This window comes from Tetrao urogallus (genome assembly GCF_951394365.1).
Source record: "Tetrao urogallus genome assembly, chromosome: 14".
NCBI lineage: Eukaryota > Metazoa > Chordata > Aves > Galliformes > Phasianidae > Tetrao > Tetrao urogallus.
The window spans coordinates 11109695-11126103 of NC_136827.1; the positions used below are offsets into that span (position 1 = coordinate 11109695).

General features: G+C 42.9%; 1 protein-coding gene across 1 annotated transcript in view; it reads right to left on the bottom strand.

The window, feature by feature from the left end:
- Positions 1-15193, bottom strand: part of SGCD (sarcoglycan delta) — a gene marked incomplete at both ends in the record, with an annotated part of 119813 nt that extends 104620 nt beyond the window's left edge. The window contains one exon of the mRNA XM_079542162.1: positions 15008-15193. Coding sequence (XP_079398288.1) covers positions 15008-15193 — 186 coding nt within the window. The remainder of the gene's footprint in view (positions 1-15007) is intronic.
- Between the last annotated feature and the right edge of the window lie 1216 nt (positions 15194-16409).

Consider the following 16409-nt stretch of genomic DNA (forward strand, 5'->3'; position numbering starts at 1 on the left):
ATACATGCATAACATTCAGTAAAGTTACAAGAAGATAATTTTATTGCCTATAACATCCCGTCTTACTGAGTCCCCTAAGGCACACTCCATAATCCACCAAGCACAGGAGTATCCCAGCGGGTATGTCGACATCGCTGTGTGAAAAAAGAGCAAGAGAGAGTGCTGGGATCAGCTGGGAGCATTCCACCCTACCATGCTCAGCTGTGCAGTGCCCTCCTGGGCAGCGTGCACCAGCACCTGCTTTATCCTGAACTGCTTGGGCCCCACCTGCCCCAAGAGATGCTTTCCAGACACAGACACAGGCTGAGCTCCCAAGCTTGCTGTCTGGAGGAGCAACAGGTTCTGTATTGGGCATCTGCTCATCCAAATGACCTCCTGGCTCTATCTGGGAAGCTAGAGCAATTAAATATTTAACATATTGAACGAGAGCACTCCCAGCGAAGAGGAATAGCAATTAAAGGCCTGCTGACTCATCACGTATCAAATGGAAGTGATTCAGTAGGGAACAGAAAATATTCTGAAGGATTCAGATGTTGGCAGTGTGCTAGGCTAGGAATTCCTATCAATGACATCCCAAACAAGCTGAGGACAATGTTTGCTTAAAATCCCCACTGGGGAGCTGTATTGACAAGAGAAAAAAAGGCAGAAGGAAAATGGGTATTTTGCAGTTTGTAAAGAACACATCCCTCTATTCTACAATAAAGATGACAGAAGATGGCAGTGTTACAGTCCTAGGCACGTGCAACTTCTCTGTACGCAGCAATTTAATATTCTGGAAAACATGCTTTTTCAGCTATCTCTGCAAGCTTACTCACTTCTACGTGCATACATCAGATACATATGAGAGTATTATTATGGGGCCAATTTCTGCCCAGTGTCTGCAGGAAAAGGCATCGTGCTGCTTGCTGGCCCTGAATCAATGCTTTGACTGTGAAGGAAGATGTGCCCAAGTCTGATCACAGATACTAGACCTTAAGGTCACATCTGATTTCACTTGAACAGAAGACTGTGTAATCGCTGACTTAGCATAATGACAACACTTGAGGAGAAATGCTAGAATGCAAATCTAAGCTCCAATAAACTCACAGATGAGTCTAATGAAAGTAAAAATGAAGCTGCAGGCATTATTATCCACAAGAACACAGCTGCTGTGAGCGCACGGGTTCTGTAAATATCAAGGCTATCTGAAGTGACAGGGAACTTTCTGTGTTTTATTGTCAGGAGACACTGAAAGTCAAAGAAATGGGCAAGTTCCTGTAACTGATGATGCTGAACAGGTTGATATTCTTGATACCCTTACAGACAAGCGCGTAGAAACGCTTCCTGGTCAACAGCAGGGCAAGCAGCAGCACAAGACTAAGTCCAAATCTTTCCAGTTACTACATGGATACCAATCTTTTTGCTGCAAAACTGTGCTTGAAAGCAATTAAATGCGTAAGTCAGAACAGGACTGGTGACGTACTGTTTACCAGCCATTCCTTTGGGAAATTGTCCCTCATGTCGCCACATGGTTTACTTCCCCAAACGTCATAGCAGAAGACAAATTAACTTTCTCACTGCAATATCAGCCGTATGATTTACAAACCACATGGGCCAGCCAAAGCTGCTGTTTGCTCTCTGCTCCAAAATGTCCCTTCACTTCCTTTTCCATAAACCCTCCTGGTGGCTGGTAAATATCCCCACACAATTATCTACCTGAAGAAGTAGCCACAAGAGCAAGGTCACACAAGGGAGCCCATGTCTCTCAGTTCAGGTGTACGTTTTTAAGTTTGGCTAACCTTAAAGTGCCCCTTAAGCACATACCACTTCAGCCCTAAAATACATAATCATTAACGATTTAAAGCAGAAAGGAATTTAAGTGAGTTAGATATCCTATAATGGGCCTTTTGACTAGGGCCATTAGGAACATTTTGGTTCAGTTCAGACATAATTTATCATCCTGAGTGGAATTCACCTGAAAGGCAGGCAGCTTCATCTGCTCCTGTAGGTCTTTTCCATAGGAAAATAAAGAAGAAAATAATGGAAAGGAAAAAAAAAAAAAAAAGAAATCCATTCAGCTTTTCTGCTTTCCTATACAGCTTAAGGTTATGAATGCCAGACAGCTTCCAGTTAGGCATTTACTGCTGTCTTTAATAGCCAAAACCTATCAAAAATCTCCTGAGGCTAAATACAGAGGAGAGAGCAAAAAGTAATCATTTTATACTGCAATCCTAGCTAGGAAAAACCTGCTAAAAGGAAGGTTAAGGTGCTGCAGGCTGGTCTCCCTCCCCTTCCTAACTCACCAGTTAATTACGGCAATGCAGCCTGTAGGCACCCGGGTCACCTGCAGCAGCAGCCAGGCTCACCGGGACCCCAGGACTAATGCACTTCTGGATAGCAACAGTAAATTAAGGAAAGGGCACAGTTTAGCTATTAAATGGCAACACAGGCATAAAATGAGACATTTCAGCATATAGATGTGATTCTTAGGCCGATGTCAACTCATAGGGATGCTCTAGTTATTCCGTTCAATAGAAAGCCTGACAGCCTTCATAAGCATGGCTCATTCTTATATGGGGAACTTGTAAAAATGCTGATGCATTATGCTGTTGTATATAAACATGAAAAACAGCAAAGGTAAGCCAGAAAAGGTTTAAGTCTTTCAGAATGTAATAGAAAAAATATCCAGCCATCTTTCTGAATGATTAGAGAAAATTACATCTCTATCAAAGAATGTGAAAGGTAACAAAAAGCTGCAAGGATGGACACATTCCTGCTTCATTCAGGAGCACCATTTCTGCAAATCCACAGTAACTTTGTTGCTCTCAAGTCTTAAATGTTTTTTTCCTACGCAGATGAGAACAGAAAGGGAATTAAATATAAAAGGCATCTGAAATACAAAAATGCCATATTCTCACTTGACACCACAAACAGACATGTATGACCTCTCTCCACTCATCATATTTTACTAATGTCCATGCCACCACATTTCTTCATTACAGCACACAGCCTATCCTGGGACTTTACAGCCAGAGAAAGTACTGCACTGAAGCAGGAAGGCTCACCCCCTTGATTATACCAAGATGCTGCATGATGCCTAACTTGGCATGGCTGTGTATGATTTTTAATGGAACTATGGTCAAGAAAAACAGGAACTTATAAAGAACAAGTCCATCAGACCTCCTGTTTGTTTTTCTAGAGAGCACTGCTGGACAGCGAGGAAGGGAACGTGCACCCTGACACTATGGCTGATCAAAAACTTCTAAAAATTCTAATTTACTCATTAAAACTCAGTGGAGGCAATTGTGATCAGATTCCTTCTCCACAGGATAAAAAAGGGGGTGCAGAAATATAAATTGAGCAAGGGACCACAGTAATAAAGCACACACCACATCCCTTGAGACCACCCCCATGGCACAGAGACGATGATGGGGTACTGCCACATGACTGCAGCTGGAATGCAATTGCAAATACTCTGCTCCCATTTTTTTTTTTTTTTAAATCATTTTTAGGGATTTTCACAGGGTGCAGGCAGCTCTAGTAACTGATTAGAGTTTATTGCTAGGACAATTCGTAGGGCTCCTATAAGCCAGGAGGAGTCATGCTGGGAGATCTGCTTTCTGCTCTAAATATAGCAGCACAAGAAATGAAATCCAAGTGGCAGATTTCAGTGGGATTTCCCAGGGAGAAATGCACTGCATACATGGCTCATTAGAGACCTTTAAAACAGAAACAAGAACTACAGATTGCACCAATGCAATCCCTTCCCTGTGCTGTTACTGAAAACACTTTGGATGAATGGTGGTCATTTCCCCATCATGAATCTCATAATCTCTCTATGCTTTCAGTATGTATTTCAGACAGCTCATCCAATATGAACATCAGTGATAACTGTCTGAGCTGCAAACTCAGCCATTCAACTTCGCATTTCTTATTGAATGGACTCTTTTTAAGAAGAGGAAAAGGAAGAAAAGCCAAGTACAACAGACCTGTTTACTACCACTCACTGGGATGCATGAAGAGCTGGTCCCCAGTTATAGACTCCTGTGATGTTTTCCAGAGCTGGGCAGCTGTTTCAGAGCAGAGATCTCTAGCTCTTTTCAGCCACCTTTGTGTACAGAGCTCTCTTGACCCCTTTTCTGTGTTCTGCAATGCAAAAATTCCCACCGTGTCCACCTATTTGTTTTAAACTGACACACCTAACAGGGGAGTGAAATCCATTTAACATGTCAATCTGTAGACTATCACTAACCTAAAGCAGCAACAACAACAACCACCAACAGCAAACCAGCCGGGGTTACACTTCTCTTTCCAATTGCCCAGATACTGTCTATATTTCAAAGTTTACAACTCTCCTTTGCAGCCTGCCTCCGGAGCCACACACTGCCACCGATTCCCCTCTCATTTATACCTGTGTAACCCAGAAGCAATGCCACAGACTGATAGCCCTGTATGAGGAGAGCTGAATCATCCATCAAGTGCCTGGCTACTCCGTATTTATTTAGCATAGTCTGCAGGCAACAGGGAATTAACCAACTTCCCAGCTCCAGGCTCCGACCTCACCTGCAGAACAGACCTTTTTCCTCAAAGTGTGAAACTCTTCCCTCATACAGAATGCTCCTGTAGTACAGACCTGTAATGCCTTCCATTCTGGTGACTTTCTTATCTGGATGTGGAACACAGCCATGGTGCTGCTCCTATGGGCTCCCAACATCACCTACAACAAAGGTTTCATTGTGGCCTCAGGTTCCCTGTACAGAGCACTGTTATCTCAACCCTGAACTCCTAACAGCTCCTCATTCTCATTTAAAGGAACAAAAGGACTGACTAGGCAAACTACTGCAGAAAAACTTCTATTAGAGGAAAGGTGCAATGGCAAGAAATGCGGCTCCGCTGGGAAGAAGAAAGAAATTAAACATCTGCTTTCTAACACACAGGATTTTTCTTGTGCGATTTATGACAGTGAATCATTTACTATACTAGCAAAGACAAATACCTTTGGTCAATAGGTCCTGACAAGTAACTTCAAATAAAGATGAAATTTGCTCTATAATCTACACTTACTGCTGGTGAACTGAATCAACCTTCCTTCCAGACAATGCAGTTTTCTGTAAAATCACAGCAGAATTGTTAAGATCCACCTAATCTTCCTCTAGCCCAGCCATTTGCTGCTCAGCCTGGTGTTCCTCCCCTTCACAAGACTCAAGGCTTTGCTGAAAACATAACAAACTCATGTGATGACATGCCTCCATAAATAAGACCTTCATTCCGCAGTAGTTCGTGTGCACAAATATGTAATTAGCAGGAATTCCTTTTCTAACATGCACGAGAAGTAAATATTGTAAAAGGCATTTGATTTCTTAGTTTCCCAGAATGAAGAGCTTCAATGCCTTGTTTGGAAGGACGAAGTATTTGTTATCAGAAACAATGCCACCTTACTAAATAACCTCAATCAAAATCAGCACCTACACACACCTATATGGCTCGCACCTACTTGAAATACATTACAGGGCCCAGCATACGTAACTAAAACACCCTTTTTTTCCCCCCAGAATAAAGAGTTGCTGTTTGTCAACATGCTTGCTTGCTAAGAAACATCAGAGGAAGATCCCATGTTTTCATGTACTTAACTGCAGTTGCAACTTGGAAAATTATGACAACTCTACAGATGACCAACTATGATGTTTCCATTTCTGACTCGTGTAGCTCTAAGAGGTCACTACAAAAAATTTCAGAGACATTTTATGTGTTTTACTGTATATTAACAAGAACTTGTGTGATACATGGCGCTAATGAACAACGTGAAAACACAGGATAGCAGAATGCTTTTCAACATTCATACCTTTGGCATGGAGAACAGACAGCAGAAAATGGCCATATCTGCTGCTGCAACATATACTCTAATTTCTGTCATGCCTGTTTTCAGATCTGTGATAGAAGAAGGGATTTCAATAGAGCAGAGGGTGCAAGCAGAGTGATTGTGCTGCCAGAAGAGGCATGAAAACAGTGAGAGAAGTAATTAGGCAGAATGCACGATTCGAGTGCCACACACTCAGTGTCTGAGACAGTGCCTCATGCAATCTCGTGCTTGCCTTAGGCACAGTGTGCACTGGGGTCACTGGGGCAATGCAGCAATGTGGAGCACTGGCCATCCTCAGAAATCCCACTCTGATGTTGACACCAACTGCCGGACTACAAACGTATTGTGAAGAGGAAGGTCCGTCCCCTTCCTTCAAAAAGAATGCATGGTGCCCATGGGCTTTTCAAAAACACACCACAAGCTTGGCTTTTGAGTAATTAAATTGAATCTTAACTGGTTAAACCAAAGTGAGGAACGCTTCACTGGGTTCCTCAGTCACCTTCACCACACAAGGATAAAATAATTTTGAGACCCTGTGCGTGGGAGGAATCTTTTTTTTTTTCTTTATCCTGTGGTGGGGCAGAAACTCTAAAGACTTCCATTATAAGCAATTACTGGAGACGTGGAGGCTTCTCTGAGGTTAAGCCGCCCTTCATTTTCTCAAGAGAAGCCTTTAATTAAATGCAAATAATCACAAATTTCATATAGCAGATTGCCATAATTTCACTATTAGTTACTGGATCTCATTTAAAAATAGGAAAGAGGTGGGCAATAGTGATGCGTGGATGAGAAGTAATGAGAACTCAAGGGGTCAAAGCTGAATTACCTGTGCAAATCTATTCCTCTCCTATAAATCTGTCTGCAACCATATCATTTCAGTGTTAAAAGGTTGTCCTTCATGCAAGTGCACTGGAGTGTAGTCCCATAGAAACTTGGGCTTCAATACAAATAATTACCTCACTCCATCTTACCACTGACCACAGCGGCGAAGGCAGGATGGGTAATAGGGAAGATGTAATTGAAGTGGAAATGACCAGAACTAAAATGTAAGCTGTGATGAATTCAAATGGTATATTCAAACTCATCTCCATAGCAAAGCTCTGGAAGAGCAGGCACATAGAATGGCAGCATCCAGCAGTGAGTACTTCAAAGACATTTATCAAATCAGGGATGGGAATATATAGCAGAAAAGATGCATCCAAGAACAGAAGAGATAACACAGTGTCTGCAGAGAGAAGGGAGAAGCTGCAGTCCATAAAATCACAGGTTTGTAATTTTGTCCACAGAACTGTTAAGGCTTTAGAACATGTTCTCAACACTGTGTAAGGTAAATCATAAAACCGTTTGAGTTGGAACGGCCCCTTAAAGGCCGTATGGTTGAACTCCCCTGCACTACACAGGGATGCTCACAGCTCCATCAGTGCTCAGAGCCCCTCCAGCCTGACCTTGGGTATCTGCAGGGATGGGGCACCACCACCTCTCTGAGCAACCTGTGCCACTGCCTCACCACCCTTATTGCAAAAAAACCTTCTTATATCCAATCTAAATTTCCCCTTTTTTAAATAGGGTAGATGCATGCAAATGTAGGGAGTATATGCTACTTTTTTCTTACTCCCCTTCTTTGGTTTAGTCAAACAGAAACACATCACAGCCAACCACAGAATCATAGAATGGCTTAGGCTGGAAGGGACCTTAAAGATCATCAAGCTCCAACCCCTCCTCTGGGCAGGGCTGCCAACCACTAGATCAGGTTGCCCAGGGCTCCATCCAACCAGCAGCAGTAAGCCTGCAAACTGGAGCTCCTTGCAAAGAGCCTGAGTTTCTGCTGCTACGTGCTTTGCAGTGGTGGCAGAGCCACCTCCAGCCCCATTCCACAGACTGTGCAACACCAAACAATAAGAATTTAAGCAGCAGCTTTCTGAAAAGCTGATGGCTTTCCAGTTCCAGGCCAAGCTGGAAAAGGCATGGAGGCTCCACCAAGCAGCTCTTCTGCCTGAAGCAATCACCGAGAAGAGGTGCTTCAGAAGAATTCTATTTTTGTTAGAGATGGCTGTTCGGTTTACAAAGCTGAGAAGGTCACTGCTCTCTGACATGCAGAGAGTTCAGGAGAGTTGTCAGGAAGCTCAGAAATTAAAAAAGAAGCAAAAACAAAAACACACAGAACAAGGGAAGGAGGGGTGGAGAACCTACTACATGGATCAGCCCGGTACGTTACTTCTGTGTGGCTTCCCAAATTAAATCATTTCTCCTAATGTACTGTGAGAATATGGGGAGGGATCAGATTGTGAGCTATTCAAAGATCTAGCTGATTATCAGCATTTTAGCAGCGAGCTTGTTTTTGTTCTTCCTTGCATTTATAATAATACCTTTTACGTGTTCTCTAAGAGACAAATCTCCTTCTGCTTCAGAACCACTAGGCTAAAGATCTTTTGTTGGCGCTGAGAAGAATGCTAATGTGAAATATCTTGTTTCTTCAGATGAAAGAGAAGCTGAGAACAATCCCCTGTGGAGGGAGGTGGCGGAAGTGGGATCTGGGATCGAGAGTTTATGACTCACCTCCCTGCATAGCCCACCATATCCGCACCGCTTGCTGGGTCCTGTAGGGATCGATGGCATCGCAGCCATAAACCCAAGATACGAGATATTTGTGTCTCCTGAATACATACATCTCTTCAGAGGTTTTCAATATGATACATGGCTTAAAAACAATAGAGAAGAGAGAGCTGAAAGCTCGTATACTGAGATGGAAGCACAATTGCATGAGCCTCAGTTCTTCATGAAAGCCAAACCACCAAAATATTTGAGGGAAAAGGGCCACCTACCTCCATAATAGGCTGTATGCTGCAGCCTGCCTCATGCAATAGGCGAAGAATAAAAACAAAGAATTACCTGATGATTGCTACTTAGCACATAACATTTGGTTTAGAGGTACTGATGGAAGGCTCGCCATCTTTTTTGCTTCCATGATATATCTGTAAGCAAACCCGATGTCATGGCACCAGAAGAACTCAGAGGTTTAGCAGAGAGTACAGACAGTGAGGAAAAAATATGGGCTCCTTTCATTACTGTGTGCTAACAGGAAGATGAAGGCCTTATGTGCTTGTGCTGGCTGAGAGGATACACTATTAAGACAATAAAACTGACATATTGTCAGAGACTGAGTTTTCAAAGGTGCAGCACTGGAAGAAATCGATGCATTGTAACTTAGCAAGTGATCAGGACCAGAAGCCTAACACTGCAGTGATGCAACAGCACAGGAACCAACCTTGCAACAACGTCCTGCAATATCCTATCAGAACTGTTTTATTCTGAACTCCAAAAGAGTGAAGCTGAAACAGCAGAATATATGTCTTTAAAGGATATACAATCCCAATCGCTTTTAATGCAGAAACAGAAACTTCAGGTCTCTGAAAATAGCATAAGAAAAGCAGAACATTATTTTTTACATTTGAGAAGAAGGGAATTTGAATTTGGGGTACAAAACCACAACTAAAAAGCATTATCATTAATAACGGATCCACTGTAGACAATGTCAACATTTTCACTGCATCCCACAGGGGTAAGGATTTAATCCATTGAAACTTCATTTAACAGTACAGTCACTCACAGCATTGCTGGTTCTGTCAGATCCCTACAAGATTAACATCTTTATATCAGAAGATGCAGTCCATGTGAATGAGAATAGAAAGGAGAGACACAAAGCTCTAGGGTAATGAGGGCGGTTTAGAAACAATTACTTGTTTTATAAAAGGAGGAACATGAATTAAGGTGGAAAAGTGCACAATTCTGTGTGTGCGAAGGAGGCTGAGAGGAAAAAAAAAACAGTCACCCTTTCCTCAGTAAGGATATAGCAAAATTAATTCTAATTCTAAACAATTTAGCTGACCAATTAGAGCTGCACTACAAAGCAGAAGCTGAGAAGCAAAGCAGATTTATTTCCCATGTTGGCTTTAGAATTGCACCTAAAAAGACCCCAGAGAAATCATGAAAAGGGAACATAAACTGCACAGTCATTATATTCTGAGGCAATTTTTAATTAAAAAAATTAGAACAAAGTCTGTTCCTTTAAATCATTAATAAAAGAATCCAGCCTATTAAGCAGATGAGCTTTCTTAACTCTAATCCATCTTTACTGCTGTGTTATTACCCAACTGTTTTCCTGTAATTAAAATGTGGCAGGTAGTTTACACACAAGAGGGAGTAATTGTATCGGAAATAACTGTTCATAACCAAACTTTAAAAGCATATTTTTCGTATAAACTTCTAATAAAGAAAGCAAGATAATAATATTTAGCACTTTTGCTACCTACAACAGCATTTTGTCTCTAAATTGTTAGCATTTTATTCAGCAATGTGAAAATACACCCCTCCAGCTACGAAGATGGCCTATCAGTCATTTGTTCCTACTCAATTAAAATATTAAAAAATACAACCAAACCTTATACTAAAGGATCCCAAACTGTGTGGCTCTGGAAAGAGAATTTGAGTGCGCTGTACGAACCCCTCTGAACTCAGTCAGATCAGGACAGGAAGAGAAGGTCCCCTTCTCTCTGCATCCCAAGGGAGATGGAGTGAGCCAGGTCATCGCCTGCCCATATCTTTGAGGCACTGCCTCCAAGGTACAAGCTCAGGTGGCATAAGCATTGTGTGGGTTTGCTCAGACCTGTGTTTGGAGGAAGCTGTTAGCTTTTGCTCTCAAACAGCCTCCTGAATACCAAAGCTGCAGAATAATTTCCTTACAAAGAAAGAGTCAAAGACTTTTCTATAGATTTTGCTTTGCATTATTCTTAGAAAGCAGTTCTCCAGGAATTTCAAACCTTGCAAGCCAACTTAGGGGAAATTACTTATTCTTACATATAGTCTGGCAGTATTTGGCAATATAGAGGACTGCAGGCTGCTGTATGCAAGCAGCTTCTGTTCCAAAGAACATACAATTCAAACTGGGTGGACAAAAACACCGTGTCAGAGCAAAGAGACCTCAGTGGTTTGACCGGCAGATGAGTAAGTGCACTGTTGCCATTTAAATAAAAAGCCCCAACAGATCACAGATACTCAGTGTATCGTAGGCAAGTACTCTACAGTGTGTGCTCACCTACAGAGTCACAGGCAATCCTACTGCTAATGACTTGCATCACTGGATGCTAATGCAGTTTGACCATATAGAGTAAGACCATTACAAGCTCTGGTTCAATCCTTGTAATTAGATTGGCACCTACAAACCTTGAGGGGCTCAGCTGAGCTCTGTAAAATAGGTAGGATACAGCTCAAGCTGCCCCAGACCTGCAAGCTGAGAGGGTGAGTCACATACACAGCCCAAAGGCATTCATGTTTTTTCCCCACATCCATTATGTGTAAACCGCATACTTGTACCACGCTTGTCCAAGAGCCAAATGAGCTGGAGTACCTTTACCTATACATCATCAGAAAGTTTAATGCTGGATAACAGTTTCTACCTCAATTAGGTTAGGGCACCTTCAGCGGGCATTTGGGTTTCAACCCAAATTGATGGCATCGGTCCAGATTCATTCTGTGGTTTGGCATAAAAATCAAAGTAAAGTTTAGAGGTAGCAACCTCCGCAGAGCTTCCTGCAGCATAGCTCTAATGCAAATGAACTGGATAAATGGACCTGACTGTGTGAACCAGCTGTGGAACAGGCAGATGATATTTCGGGTACCCTCCAAGTCTGTTTTCCATACAGCTTGTGCCGGGTAAAATCATTTAGAACAAACCGAGGATCAAATACCACACAGGGACTGAGTGATTGCAGCATGGCACAGACCGGCTGTGACCAACTGGCCCCATGCAAACACAGCACCTCTTTGACAGCCCCACGTAAGAAGCAACAGCCACACTTAAACTTACGCCTTGAATATTCAGATTAAAGCAAAACCAAGAATAAATTAGTTATGCCTTGCTCATTAAAAGGCACAGATTGGAAGCTTATGCTTTGATTTCACGGGAGTTTCCTCCCTGAGCATGTCACAGGGCACGCAGAGGGGAAAGGAAAGGGAGTGAAGAAAGGGAGCTCAGGGCTTGACATGGAGTGATGGGTGCTGCCCAACACGCTGTACAAACTGCACAAGGTGATGTTTTTTTCCTCTAAAATGGACTCGCTTCCTCCCCTCCCTTCTCCACACCCCATTATCAGCATTTAAAACACCCCCGAGTTTTCCTGAGCAGGTTTGCTGTGCTCATTAAGATACACTGAGCACTTACTGGCTTTAATGAGCACTCATTAAATTCCGGTAAGTGCCAGGACCATCCTGTGGAGCTGAACAGACTCAGGTTCTGGGAGAGATCAGGGGTTGGGAAGATACTGGAAGCATTACATTTTCCACAACAACAAAACTATAAAACTTCCCCCTCCTTTCTTCTCTTTCTTTTTTTGCTCCACAAGCACAGGGGTAACTCAGACCTGCTAAGCAGCAGCTATTGCTTACTGACTGCTCAAATCAATCCCTTGCCCCAGAAGGCCTCTCAGCTCCTCTTATCAGAACAGGAACAAATTAAAGATTTTGCGTATTTGCATCTCCTCATTTGAGAATATTCGTACGTTTGTTATTTAGAGATAAAAGTCTGCTTCTAAAAATTCACTTAGCGCAGTGATTTCCTCAGCCGCAGGGAATGGTGCAGGAGGAATTGCAGAGCAGGATCCAGAGCAGCTGGCGAGGCTGCAGCAGAGCAGCACCATGGGCTCAACGCTCATCAGGATTGCATGCCAACCATTTCCAAGGAACTGTCTGCTCTATTCTTAATAATCTGTTCAGTCACATCATTTGGTCCCAACACAGCACAGTAGCACCATAACTGTAAGCAGTAGGAGTCTCAGATGTCTGCTGAGCTCCTACCACTCTTACAGTGGGGTCTTTACCAATTCCAGCTTGGAACAACCGAAACCTGGTTGTACTTTGCAGGTCCATCATGGAGGAAGACATCTCCTTCTACCAAAATGCATCTCCACGTCTCTTCTCTGCAGTTCTTGCCCCAAAAACTGGGAGTTGTGCTTGGACAGGTAAATGCCTTGAATTCTTGTCACCAATATGCAAAAAAATCCATTTAGTAACAGATCTTTTTCCAGAGATGACCAGAATGAGAAATCTCACTTTGAGACATTTCTCCCTGACTGAACACAATCTTTTGTGTTATGGCACACATCTCATAATTGCTCTACATTCATACAGTCATAGAATGACTTAAGTTGGAGGGGATCTTTATGATTGGCTCTTCTAAGTCCCCTGCCATGGGCAAGGTTGCCAATCATGAGAGCAGGCTGCCTAGGTCCCCATCCAACCTGACCTTGAATTTTTATTTTACAGAACAATACAATTCAAGATCAAGGAGACAAGGTGCACACCTCCTACGTGCCCTGTTCTTATGTTTATTTCCCACTGGCTGTGTCAGAAATATACATCCTGACCAGCATGCCCACATAAACCTATATATATCACAAAGCAGTTCTCACTGCAGTGCTACAGTATGGGCTTTCATCCCCCAATGCTGTTCAGCACCTATTAACATGAAAACATACAAATTAGCTAAAAACAGACACAAATACACTTTACGCTGGACTAATTCCCAATGAGTCACAGAGAGTAAGTGACTATTTAAGGAAACTGAATCAGACAACAACTTGAAGATCAGTGCAGCATTGAAAAAGCCAGCATACAGGCTAGGGAGGAGAGAGCTGCTGGAAGGGAGAGGTTTTAATCTAATGACCGTATATGTCAAAATGCCATCAATTTCATAATAAATGAATAAATAACTGGTCGGGGTAATAATTAACTGCTCCAGTTTGGCTCACTCTCTCATCCACTCACAGCTTTTAGAGGATCACTGTTTTATAATTGCTTGCTCTCTAAGCATACGTGCATCACAATGATCAGCACACCTTGACAGCAAACCAGCTAGAGAAACTAACTCAACATGTTCCCCTGCCACAGTACGTTGTCTGCTGGATACAGTAAGTCAGAGATTGTTTATTCAACTTCTCAAGGCCCATTAATGACATAATGCTAGACACAGCTGTTCAGGGCTTTGCAAGACCAAAGCAGAGAAAGAAATGCTGGAAAACTTCAAACACACTATTCGCATCAGAGCCTGGCTGGGAAAGTCCTTGAAACTGATTTGGGTGATTTTAACCTTACAGCTCTCTCATGAAGTAAATCCAGGATTAAAGCCTCAAACTTAATTTCTCCCAAAGATCCTAATGGATGTAAAATCGCTCCACCTGATCAGGGTGGCAATGACTGCTTTGAAAAAGGGGACATAAGTCATTTCATTTTCACTCTGTTTGGCCAAATTATCTTCTGAAAAGCTAGGGCCTGCCTTACATGCTAGCACTCGAAAATAGGGTGTGCTTGGCTAATTGTGTCCTGACTTTCTGGTGTGTTGAGCAAGGGAAGAAAAGTTCAGTCGGTAATGAAAGGCACCCTGTGCTGTGCCAAAAAGTCTGAGCTGAGCTAAAGTGGGCGCTCCTGGCCCAGAAGGCACCACCTATCCCTATGCAATCTGTTTCCCATTGCACATCCATTGCATATTTTTCCATGCTCAACCCCAGCTCAAGGGAGGCAAGGATAAAATCCACCTGAATGCCACACCCAGAGAGCCACTCCAGGAATGTTTTGCCATGCAGCTCCTTGAAACACATTTTTATGTAACTTTCCTTAAGAAAAAGGCAAATCAAGTTTCATAACTGCTCAGCCATGGAGAAAAAGCAAATAAAAATGTGTAAGAGGAAGGCTCAAACTCATTCCCATCCCCCAGTTAAAAATAACCTCTATTAATAATTTTAAAACACTTTATAACTGAATCTTTGGGAGGCTTTATAAAAAAAACATGTGTGTATATATTATATAAATACAAATACGTGTGTGTATGTATGTGTATGTGTATGTATATATATAGATAAGATCGGAGGAGGAATGTGATTCATGATGCTGAGCTGATTTCCCAGCCAGGCAGTCCTGCAGACAGCCCTAAGAGTCATTCTCCAGAAGAAAAAAGAAAAGAGGACTGTAGGATAAATTTGCTCCTCCCTGCTGCAGCAGCTACCCATGGCAATTACACCACCCCATTACTGAAGCCATACCTGAATTCATGGGCAGAGAAGCCACCACCACCCCCCCATCCTCTTCCCCCCATCTTTTAGGGTAACCCCCAGGACTTACAATTGTGAAGTTCATGACCTTCAGAATCCAGATGGTCATAGCAAGGTTCACCAGGATTAAGATCATTAGGAGCAGCACAAAGAAATAGAGGCATCTCTTCCTCCAGCCATAAATCCCGACTTTGTATACTTGGGGCCCTTCCGAGGTCTGCATGGTGCTCCTGTGCGCGTATTGCTCCTGAGGCATCTGAAACAAACACACAAAAATAAGAACGCGGATTAAGCAGCAAGACAAATCCGATGATACAAACTGCTAAGGGTTTGTGTCTGTGCCTCTTTGAGGTCTGTGGAGTTTTTGTTCTTCCTTTTCCTTTCAGAGTTTACCAGCTGGGCAGCACCTCCTTCGGTACCTTAGTTCTGCGTTATTTTCCTTGCTGCTCACTGTATGCAGTAACACACCGTAAGAGAATTTTATGCATTAGATGTATATATACATTTATAAATACACATAAGCACACTGTCTAAAGGTATCCTATGGAGATCACTCTCAAGTGACTCTCCTCAACCACCCCGGGTTTTGCAAGGCTGGCACTCTAGGGCCTCGAAGGATCCGGAGGGGAAAATTCTGCATGCATTTGGTAAAAGCAGTTGAGTTCAGCAGTTTGTTCTGAAGATGCAATATTACTTCGCAGAGGCTTTAATTCAACAAAAAATCACCTCAAATAAAATCACTCCTTCCAGACAAAGAAAAAAAAGGCAAAGGGAAAATGTCTTTTTCTCTCTTCCTTAACTGAATAAACCCGAAACACAAAGTTCTCCTAAAATAATGCCCCAAATATCTGCACGGATTTAACAAGGATGCCCTGGGAAAGCAGACATGGCGTGGCAGGACAACGCAAGAGCCAGGAGAGAGGAGAGAACGAAGGAAACTCGGCACTGAGGAGAGCAGAAGGGCTGTGCAGCATGGCAGCATCCCCAGGACAAGTTTGGGTTTTGCATCTTGGTCCCCAGCTTGCTGCCAGCAGTCAGGGGTCTGGCTGCCCCACTGCTTTAAATGGCATTGCAGCCAGTGGGGATGGAGGGCAGCAAATGCACTCAGGGTTGTGCTTACGGAGGCAGATTTTGCCCCACAAAAGTATTCATTGCCTTCTTGCCCTTCACTTTGGCTTGTGGAAAGTCCTTTTCACATGCTTCCCCCAGGCGTCAGATTCTTACATCGCCTCTAATAACGTGCTGCCTGCTGAGCGTTCAGCATTTAAGACTCTAGGCAGACAAAAAACCACCAGACACATTTCTGTGCTACCGATTCAACATCAGGGACTTCTCCCTCAGAATACCTGGCATCAATGTTAGCATTCAGTGAATTACAAAATTCACAAAACAGGAGAAAACAACGCAAGCTCCTCTCTGCGGGAGTGTGATCCATAAGGGCAGAACAAAACAATGGTAGAAACGAGATGCTC